The sequence below is a fragment of the Puntigrus tetrazona genome, unplaced genomic scaffold (genome assembly GCF_018831695.1).
Source record: "Puntigrus tetrazona isolate hp1 unplaced genomic scaffold, ASM1883169v1 S000000142, whole genome shotgun sequence".
NCBI classification, from domain to species: Eukaryota; Metazoa; Chordata; class Actinopteri; order Cypriniformes; family Cyprinidae; genus Puntigrus; species Puntigrus tetrazona.
Window position 1 is genome coordinate 40,839 of NW_025047819.1, and position 11,678 is coordinate 52,516.

At 34.4% G+C, this 11,678-nt stretch overlaps 1 protein-coding gene across 1 annotated transcript; it reads left to right on the forward strand.

The window, feature by feature from the left end:
* Positions 1-1,034: 1,034 nt before the first annotated feature.
* On the forward strand, positions 1,035-4,573 carry LOC122332685. The gene is made up of 5 exons (XM_043230063.1): positions 1,035-1,238; positions 2,192-2,358; positions 2,433-2,561; positions 3,106-3,281; positions 4,281-4,573. Exons 1-5 carry the CDS (start codon positions 1,223-1,225, stop codon positions 4,465-4,467), a joined length of 675 nt encoding a protein of 224 aa, XP_043085998.1. The 5' UTR covers positions 1,035-1,222; the 3' UTR covers positions 4,468-4,573.
* Positions 4,574-11,678: the final 7,105 nt, after the last annotated feature.

Sequence of the window (11,678 nt, forward strand, 5' to 3'; positions counted from 1 at the left end):
CCACCCTAAGATATAGATTTGCATAAGCAAAGTCAAAGCAGTTTTGCTGCAGTTTGTTTGGAAGGGCTTTCATGTCTGTAGTGTGCTGATGATGCTAAATAACTTTCCCTTGCTGGACATGAGCATTTCTCTTTCTAAAACAAGGTTGGGTGCCCATTTGCAATTATCCGTAATGAGATTCTTAAAGAGATCGTTCACCCCAAAAGTAAAGCTCTTTCATCATTTAGGCAGCGTGTCCACCAAAGTGCGTTGTCCTCTTTTATCCAGTTGTCAATCGCAGTGCAAGAAAATGGGGCGAATATCACGCCAGCCAGCCGTCGCTTGTAATACTAATGAAGTTAATATTGTTTGTTTCAGGCAACAACCAATATTGATATAAAAAATTACTTTTCCTGTGCATCTTTCACATCGCGACCAATATTCCCTTTCTTAGAAACCTTATCTTTCATCTGGCTAAAAATTCCTTGGTGTACACACAACCTTATGTTGATTTAAACATATTACATGCATTTTAATTGACAAAACAATAGGAGAATTTGTAATTACTGAACCTGGGATTAAAGCTTTCTGAGGCTTTCGAGTTTCAAAAGTGTGTGGATGTGGGTGAACTGTTCTTTGAAATAGCGCCTCCCTTATTTCATGCTACGTTCTTAGTAATTGCATTGGTAAATCCTTCTAGCTGTTCAAGGATGTAAACTGGTAGCAGATGAGAGTAGAGAGGGATCATCCGCTCTCTTTATTAATGAGATGTCATGCTCATCATCTGCTAATCCCACCCAGAAATGTGTCTCCCAATACTTGCATCATTAGTCCTCACGGTCCTCCTGCACTCGCTGTTTTCACTGACCTTTCCTTCTTTATCCACTTTGAGGGATTAGCATTGGAGTCGTTTCTGGTGGTGCGCGTCCGTGAATATAATCACGCGCGCTTCTGCTCTGGTTTGATGAATTGAATCCGGCTGAGAGCATTGAATGAGCGTTCGCAATTTGTCCGATTTCAACGGCTCTTTCATAACTGTTCTGGAAGCAAGTGATTGTGCTTTTTGTGTGTCCTCAGACTATTCAGACGTTCCTGCTATGTATAAACAGAGACAGGCTCGCTAGAGCTTTATTCCAGCTCGCTATATGCTGTGGCTCCTTGGACGCCCCTCAGGACCTGGTAGCTAAAGAAAAACCACAGAAAAAGGCAGAAGCAAAGAAAAGTATAGAAGAAAGCCACAGAGATGCTTCCTACTGAAGGTGTCGACTTTTTAACTTCATTAGTTTTAGAACCATCCACAGTATGATGGATTTTCCACTTTCTGGAAAGTCTATTAAATTATATAGATACACTATTATTTATTTATTTATTTATGAATATAATTTATATATGGACTTTTGTTCTAAAAGAATTTAAGCGTGTTATTTTATTTTTTTAATTGTTTTTATTTAACGTTGTTATTATTATTATTTAAAATAATTTTCTGGTGAACTTTTTCTGAATTAAAACTATTACTATTACTATTACTCCATATAAAAATTATTAAGCAATGTTTAGTATAAATTGAAATAGGATTATAAAATAATTAGATTAAACAAATATCCTTATAGAGATAGTTTTAACTAAAAATGATGTTTAATATGAAAATAAATTCAAACCATAAATTACTTTTATTTGAAATAATTTTTCATTAAAATATTGATAGTTTATTTGAACAAGTATGTTTAAGTTAAAATAAAAATTTTATAATTTATGAATTAATAAAATAAATATTAAATGCTTTTTTAAAGAGATATTGTTTAAACTAGGGCTTTCAATGCAACATTCTTTTTTTAAACAAATGATTACATTTTAATGTATTTAATTTGTACATTTTAGTGCATCGATTTAACACATTTTACTGTTACATGAACCTTTTGCACTAATACGGAAAAATACTACTCAAATAGAATTTTTATATTAATTTTTGTAATATAAATGTTGTTTATATATATGATTTAATTGCAGTTAATGTAATTAATTAATCAGCATATTAAAAAAAATGCAATACATTTTTGGTCAATTGATAATCAATATTTTTAGATTGAATTTTATTGCGATTAGTTGCTTGCAGCTGAATTGTTCTTGGTGTAAGTCTTTTTTGCCTGTTGTGTAAAACTGAATCTATGAGTTATTCTCACTTTTTTTTTTTTTTTTTTTTTTTTTTGCGTAGCTGAAGTGAAGAGCTATTTTCAAGAGTGCGTCACTAATTTCAAGATCACACCTACTCTGGCCCACCTTCGCACGCTGGAAAAGAGGATCGCAGAGAAGTTCAGGTTCAAAGACTTCAGCCAGCTGCAGCAAGGAACCTTCCTCGATTTCATTGTCAGCAACAAAAAGGTGTGCGTTTCTGCCTGTGCGAGGTTTCTCGCGGCGTGTTCGTCGAAGCGTAACCGCTCTGGGTCTCGGTGCAGGTCCTGCAGGAGGCAGCAGGGAGCGCCGTCTCCATCGACAGCCAGGATCCTGGAGTGAACGGCTTCAGACCGTGCAGACAGGACGTGTTTGAGTTCATCAAGCAGTGCGGGGAGGGAGATGACGGCAGAGTGAGTTTTGCAGCTTGTCTGCGCTTGTAACGTGTCAAAAAGATGTCTGCGCGGTTCGGCAGATCACAACTCTGATTAATGTTTCAAAGACGGCCTCCTACTTACAGAAACATCCCACACAGATGAGCAAACACATCTCTAACCCTATAAAGCCTGCCTCTAAATGAGCACGCTATCTGCTACCTGTCCTCTGATTGATAGCTTAAACTATTTTTATGAAGCTCTTTTTAGTTTAATTGTATAAGCGTCCAATTTCATCAAGCTAACGTAAGAATAAGTGCAGTAATATTTTGAGATCATCGTATTTCTTTGCATTATATGTTTGGTTTAAAAACATTTTAAAAGCATGTTACTGGAGGTATAGAATACCGACTGATTTTTGTATATTACGAAGATCTCGTTGATTCACAAGCATCGTTTAAATAATAGCTTCTTCACCGAATTGCACATTTTTGAATAAACTTGAACCCGACTATCAAGGTGTAACAAACCGTTCCATCAGTTACGTGAAGCATGTCTTGTCTGTGTTTTTGTTCTGGATCAGCTGGCGTTCATTGAAGCCTCTCTGAGGAATCATTACCGGATCAGGGACAGTCGAGAGCTCGGGCACGGACCCCTCGGTTTTCTTGTCAATTGCACCCGGAAGCAAAAGGAGCTGAGCGGAGATGCTGTCACTAGTGTAGTACGCTACGAGTGTCCTCTGCTGCCCGTGGGTTCAGGGTAAGACGCTTAAAATGTCTGCTTTTGAGTGAGAGAGCAGCAACAACAAACTTTAAAATGGTTTTATTTGTTAGTTTACGTTAGTCTCGGGAAACGGACAGACTGATTATAACTAACGCCATAGAAACAAACTAATAATTAACCCAAATGTTGAACAATTGGGTAATGTTAGAGTAAAACATAAATACGACCCTTGATCGCTGTCTGATGTCGTCAGACGCTGAGATGAACCAGGACGCTTTATCTCCGTGGTATTTAGTGCTTTTAATACCTTGTCAGCATCCATAAACCATTCCTTTGCTCATTGTAAATCCTCTTTTACTACCGGCGGACACTGTACGACAACACCGTAATTTAATTATTCAATTGATTGATTTCGGTTTTTCCTTCTAGTCGAAATATTAAATATAAAAAATGTATTAACTTAAAATATAAAAAAATAAAAATACTATAATTAATTTTTAACTAATATAACTAGGGCTATTAATATAGCATTTAGTGTGTTTTAATGAAGAAAAAAATTGGACATTTAATCTGCTACCTGAATTGAAAAATTTTGCAATTATTTAGTTATATAAGCTTTTTCTTCTTTTTTGATGTTATATAATTTGCAGTTAATGCTATTAATTAATCGGCATATTATGAGAAATATTACAAGAAATCTCTTTCAAAAATGTTTTTAAGCGTGTGTTCCTGAGTCCAACCATTGAACAGTACTGTATAGGTGTACAGTATATAGTGTAAAAAATGCTAAATTATGAAGATAAATTCAAATCTATGTTTTTAAAAATAAACAGAAAAAATCTAGAATAATATTAATAAAAAAAAAAAAAAAAATATATATATATATATATATATATTATATTATGTATTATGTATTTTATTGTTTTTCCCACAAAAAATTCAGTCAAGTATCTAAACCTTTGTTTGGTAACGTAGCCAGAAGAATGATCATCACACATTGTTTGTCTGGGTGTGTGTGTGTGTGTGTGATCTCAGGGAGTGTGTGCTTGGTTCTGTGGGTTTGCTGGGTGAGGTGAGCTGTGATCAGGCGCGGGCGAGTTTGCTGTCGGCTCCTCTGCTGCAGGATCTGGAGGACTGGAGTCAGTGGGAGCTGGTGTTTCAGCCCAACCACGGCCCTCTCAAGGACTTCATCGACAAGTACTGTGGTGCGTCACTTCACTAGAAGCATGTTTCGTAAAGAAATTCTAATACAAACGGTGCTCTGGGGGTGTTCGTTGCTCTTATAACACACCGTGATGGGGTTCATTTTCACTGGGTGATGTTGCCTAGTAGAATGGCCTCACAATTTAGTATACAGGAAATTCAGTGCTGTCAAACTATTAATCACAAAGAATTGCATTCAAAATAAAAGTTTTGTTTACATAATATATGTTATTATTTATATATAAAATTCAGCATATATTTTAAAAATGTTTACATGTAGATATTTATAATCATATATAAATATATTTTATATGTATTAACGTAACATTTCTTAAATATATACATGTATGTGTGTTCATATATACACAGTATACAAACATATTATGTGACTAATCGTTTGACAGAACTAATTTCCATGTGATATAGTTAAGCAATTTTTGGTTTTATACAACCGTTCAGCAAAAAGAAGCTCAATGTGTGTTAGATTTTAGGCACAAAAATGTCTTTACTTGAGGAAAAATGTTGCGAAATAAGTTAACATTATTACATTTTATTTAATTCTTTAAATTCTTTCACTTTTTAGTATTATTTTTTTCCTTAAAGTGAAATGTAAATAAAACTGAGTAAAATCTACATAGCTATATATTATTAATGCAATTAATTAATTAAATTTAAATAAAAAACATGACAAATTTAAAATTGAAAGCAAAATCTAATAAAAAATAATAATAATTCATAATACTACTAATAATAAAAACAGCCCGTAGCAGTATGTAAGTGCTACTAAAATAACACTGATTCTTATTGAATTTGATTAGATTAAAAGAATTTGAGACTCAATTTGATTCATAAATCTTTGCCATTGTAAACATAAAAATTCCCATGGAAATTATTTAACGGTAAAGTAAAAAAAAAACCTTCCTTTAATCATTGCACAAAATATAAAAAAGCGTAACAAGGCATAAACACGTTCAGCTAATTATCCTCTAATTATGGACAACATGGCAAAATGAGTTCTCTCTGTGTGTCCAGGTAAGGCGGAGCTGCTGGCTCTGGAGGTTCTCTCGGCGTCCTGCTGCGGGTCACCGCCCGACACGGCGACAAACACTTCTCAGAGGCGGCGCAGGCCCCTGGACCCGTCGGCACCGCCGGACACCTGGTCTCCATCGCGGTGGCGGCGGGATCCCAAACACGCCCACAGCGCTCCTGGCCAATCACATGGAGAGTGCGCTGAGCGTAGCGATCGTCGCGGGAAGGTAGGGCGTCTGCGCTTCATCGTGCTTTACTCGCTGTTCCATCGTGAGCACAGATGATACTTCTTCTTCCTACGGGGTTGAAAAAGTTCAAATCTGTGGATTTATGGCATCGGAGCAGGAAATCTTGAATTCATACAGCATTAAATGCGCATGCATTGCGATGGATTTATATATCTGTCAGAGTTTTGTCTTACTTTCCTTACTTTGCTTGAGATGCAAAATGAATATATGAGTCTTGTTTTTGGCGAATTGAACATAATTGAGCACGTTTATCTTAAAAAAAAGAAAGAACAAAAATATGAAAATCACAAAACCAGTCATAAAGGTAAATTTTTTTAATTTCATTAACGTATGGTTTGTTAATATCAGACAAAATTTGCCTGAGATGCAACTGTTTGAAAATCTGGAATCTGAGGGTGCAAAAAATCTAAATATTGAGAAAACTAAAAAAAGCTGTCTTAATTAAGTCCTTGGCAATGCATATTAGTAATCAAAAATTCAAAATGTAAATAAAAAGTTTTTAGAAATGAATGAAAAAGTAATGGAAACTCATTTTGTGCTCTCCAGACATTTGTATTTTGAGAACTTCAATTTTGCCTTTAGAAAACTTGCAGAAAAACTGGTTTGAATTGATCTTAATAATCTTTAGTATAAGATTATAAGTTATACTTTTTTAAGAGTCGATATTTGGGAAAAACAAGGTCGCTGTGTGATTGTTATATTTTAAAAGGCTGTGATTCAGTGAAACACAGTTTAAAGTCATGTTACAAATATAGATTTCAAAATAAGAGTCCTGGCATATTTTGGACTCGTTGCGATTGAAAGTCCCTCATTATGCATGAAATCTTTTTCGTCTACTACTGAAATAATTTGAATAATTGCATGTTTTTGTTTTTGCTAATCATAAATGTAATATAATGCATATAATCACGAAATATCTAATTGTTATTACTATTATTGTTTTAAGCGTATATTTATATTTGTATGTACACTGGTACTACTACTACTTTTAGAGTAGGTCAAAACCTTTCTTCAAAGTTGTCCTGAAACCTAAAACCAAAATGTGTTTAAATGTCATCTACTGTATTTTATGTTAATTAGTTTGTTTTAAGACATAATTGCGTGACTTGCATGCTTCTGATATTGCAACAAATAAATAAAAAAATAGATATCTGGATAAATAAATGAGGTGTTTTTATTTAGAGATTGTATGGGTATGTTTTCTAACCGCGTGATTTATTAGTTTTATCTTTAAGAGCTCTTAAAGTCTTAATTTCGAGTTCTCTGCAGAAAGCCTGTCCTGATGAATGAAAGTAATCTCAGGTTTGTGTTCTGTGAAACAGAAATAAGGCCCGGGGAGGACGGATACTCGTACGGCGGCGTGGCTCGGTTTGTGCTCGAATGCATTGCGCTGATGCCTACGAGAATCTGCAAGGAGCTCCTTCAGCAGGTAGAGTACCACTGATGAACGCGTCTTATTAAACAGTGAAGACCGCCGCTCTCAAAGTGCTAGTCAAACATTAATAGGGGAGGATCATTTTCCTGTCATTACCGTGACACCAGGAAAGTGGAGTCTGAGATGTGGGTGGGTACCAGAGGCTCTCGGTTGGAAATAAAAGCCTGTATCTAGGTTGTTGTCATGACGACGGTTGCCAAGTGTCATTCTTGTGGGTTAGAGGTTCGCTCTCCTGTCACATCGTTAGCGTCGAACGCCTCTGGTGCTGCCGCTTCAGTCCTATTATGACACAAACACGTTCACGAAGTGCAGAGAGAGGTCGCCGCTTTGCTTTCCCTGCTGGATGTTTGCTTTATGATTAAAGACCCGATTAGCGCACTGACCAGATAATCCCGTTTTTAAGATCACTGGATATCTCGACTGGATGAGTCTTGCTTCAAGCCAAATCAGATCAAATGAGATGCACTTGCAATTTCGGATTAATAATTACTTTAAACAGTATATCCAGTTCACTCATAAAAAATAGCAAATGTTTTTAGCAATGCATTTTAGTAATCAAAAAAAATTTGTATATATTTACTGTCAAAAATTTGCAACGTCTTCATGGAACATGATCTTTACTTAATACTATAATGAGTTTTGGCATAAAGAAAAATGTTTGAAATTCTGATTGTTGATATTAAGAGATTTAATTATTTGTGAAAGCTTAAAATATGCAAATACTTACAATGAAACTTAAGTTTCTGTTTTAAAAAAATTAAAGATGAATGAAAAAAGGCAGTAAATCACACAGTTGCAATTGTATTTATTTATATATATATATATATATATATATATATATATATATATATATATATAACAGTTTAAAATGTTTTAAAATATGCATAAAATAAAATATATATTATCAATTATTACAAATTTTATATATGAAAAATTTTTAGGCGTTATATATAGACGTTATATTATACTTACTGTTATTAAATTGTATGTATTTCCATTATCTCAGGCGATTGTAAACAGCCATATTGGCATGAAGGATGATCTGATTCAGTAGCCTGAGCGTCACCTCAGCGGCGCTGGGAGGTGTGTTTACATTTTGCCAACCCTGCTGACTCTGTGCAGGTGTTTTGGAGCCGCTGTCTAAAGTGCTCGGTCAGGCCAGATCGAAAACACTGCTGCTGGGCCTTGGCGCGCTCACACACTGCGCTACCTGAACAAGCTGCATCAGATGGGGCTCCTGCTGGGCATCACGGAGTGGAGGAGCCACTTCAACAAAAAACTGCTTCTGCTTGCTGCTCACAGCTGCCTTCAGAGATCAAGAAGGTTTGGATTCCCTTCTAGTCTGTTTCAGTGGTAAAGTGCCTCTATTATGGGTTATGAAAGGTTTCGTATCTTGCTTCTAGGAGTCCTCTTTTCCAAAAACGACTCTTTCTTTCGAGAGACAACTTTATACGCTGTGTACGTTCAGATTTAAACATTTTTGCAGGATGTTTTCATTCACTTAGAGCCGTGTTAAACACCGTGGAAAATCCATAATAGAGCGCTTTAACAGTAACTGTTCAGATGCATTCGTTTGAGCGTTTACAAAAATATACTAAAAAAAGTCTTCTCAAGTACAAATAATCACAATAAAATGTATGACGAGAAGTGAAAAAGCAGGTTTTCTTTCAAAACATTAATTTAGATTGTTTATAATGTTAAAAGGCATTCAAATAATTAAGCCATAAATATCAGTATTGTATTTTTACAGTTACAGCAATAATAAATATAATAATAAATACTATTAATAAAATAATTGTTACAGTGAGACAATGCTTCTCCTCAAAGCCATGTTGATATTTAATATCTCAAAATCTCATTTTGACAAATTGTGCAACTTTTAAAAGTGATTTTTTTCCTTACACCATGCAGGCCATAGCAAGTTATAAGTGGTATTTTTCAGACAATGCTGAAGCTAGAAAGCGCACATCCGTTCATGTTTATAGTTTATTGATCTGTGCAGGTTGCGGTGGAGGACTCCATGAGTGACATGTCTTCAGTGTTGAGTCTGAGCGAGATTGATAATGAAGAGGAAGCAGAGCTCAGCACTTCCTCCAGCAGAGCCCATCAGCAGGGTGAGGGCGCAATCAGGGTTTATGTCTCTTCTTCTGCGTGACTGCAATATTACTTTGGCACTGAGTTAATTATAATATCTGTGATATTTCAAAAATTGTGAGAATGAGCCTCGATAAACCTGGAGATGTTTAATCAAAAGCTAAATTGAGTCTTGAATGTCTGTTGTTTAATTCTAGTTCAGTAACGGAATGGAAAGCTGTCGTGATTTTGGTGCAGGAAAACTTTAAAATATAATAAAATAACAATAAAAAATGTTTAAAATGTTAAGAAAAATATGTCTGAAAAAAACACTAAAGGTAGGGAGTAATACGTAAAAAAATGGTATGAATTCAAATAAATAAAAATTATAAATAGGTGTAGAATATGGGTAAAAAAAAAAATTATGCTAAAGGGATAAAAATGTGTAGCCAAGTATGGCTTGAAATAAAACAATAAAAATAGTGCTGTCAAATGAATATTTGTGAATAATCGCATTCAAAATAAAAAGTTTTTTGTAATATTTGTGTGTGTTTATCATATATATAGAAACACACATGCATGTGGGTATATTTAAGAAATATATATATATATATATATATATATATATATATATATATATATATATATATATATATATATAAATTAAATTAATCTAAATAAATATATGTAAATATTTTCAAAATGTATAATGTATTTATATACACATAATAAATGCACAGATGGATGCAATTAATTATAATTAATCATTTGATAGCGCTAAAAATATTGATGAAAATATGGCTTAAAAATCAAAGCAGTAAAAAATTAAATGATAAAAATGTGTTGACAATTGTGTCTTGAATAAAAGAATAGTGACTAAAAAAGCGTAGACAAGTTTGTATGACATGAAAGATTAACATTTACAGCAAGCTTTGTTTCTTACAGATGATGATGATAGTGATGATGATGATGATGATGATGATGAAGAGGAGCAGAAGTATGAGCTGGTGTCTGAACACACACCGAAGAGGCGGAGGCAGCGAGGAAGAGGATGGAGAAAAGTCGAGGTCTGCTGATGAGCAGGATGAAGGCGTGAGCGTCGAGCTGGATCAGCGCCAAAGCCGTCATTGAGGACATCAGGTTCATTCAGCTCTTAGTTTGCAGCTCTTCGTGATGTGGCTTCGGTGCTTATGCTGTCGCTGCTGATGCTGTAGGAAAACCGAGTTCGGCATCGGCGTGGAGCTGAGCGAGGAGGTCAGAACCTGATGGGGAAGCAGCAGGCGAGACTGGGCGCGCAGTCTGGGCGGCTCTCCACTGAACTCTACAGCAAAGACACACACTTCGTGCTGGAGCTCATTCAGGTCAGCATCTGTCTTAAAGTCATCCTATTATCATTTAAACCATGTTTGTGTCGATTACAGTTTTCAAAGAGAAACACTGTAATCAGCACAAACATAAAAAGAAAGTTTATTTGCTAAAACTAATATTTTATTTTCAACAACCATGTTTTTATTTTGTGTTTTACATTTTATATATATACAGTATATACACATATTTATTTATATATATCTCCATTATTAATTTTAAAATTTTGAAAAAGTGGTTTATTTTTGAAAACTAATATTTTATTTTCTAAAATCATGTTTTTATTATGTTATCATGCTTTTGTGTTTTGCATTTTATATATATATATATATATATATATATATATATATATATATATATATATATATATATATATATATCTATTAATTTTAAATTTTTAAAAAAGTGGTTTATATGCAAAAACAAATATTTTATTTTCAAAAATCATCTTTTTTATTATGTTGACATGCTTTTGTGTTTTGCATTTATATATATATATATATATATATATATATATATATATATATATATATATATATATAAATCACTGATTCATCACTATATTATATGGATATGGATGCATTCATCAAACAACAAAGTTTGATAAAAAAATGTTAAATGTTGACTAGAGACACACACACACACACACACATATACACACACACACACATATATATATATATATATATATATTTATACATATATATATATATATTTCAGAATAGTTCAGAAAATCGTGATCTCTATTTGAGACACAAATAAGATGTCAATTCCAGTGTGGTGCAGCTGTTCTCCGCAGCACTTGCTGAAGCTGATGTCTGTGTTTGCAAACGCTGATGATAACTGCTATCTGATGATCGAGAGCAGCCGGCGCTGGCCTTTGTGGTGGAGAAGGACTGCATCACCATCCTGAACAACGAGTGTGGGTTTGAGGACAACAGCGTCCGTGCCATCTGTGGCGTGGGCGGAGCACCAAGGAAAACACAAATATGGCTACATTGGTAATTGAATTATGTGCTGTTGTTTTGTTATCCGCGTGCGATTGGTGTGCTAAGATGTCTTGGCAACCAATTTGTCAGT

Coding starts and splice junctions, on each gene's coding strand:
- LOC122332685 (XM_043230063.1), top strand. Junction 2,562..3,105: donor GGGAGGGAGATGACGGCAGA/GTGAGTTTTGCA, acceptor GTTCTGGATCAG/CTGGCGTTCATTGAAGCCTC. Junction 3,282..4,280: donor CTGCTGCCCGTGGGTTCAGG/GTAAGACGCTTA, acceptor GTGTGATCTCAG/GGAGTGTGTGCTTGGTTCTG.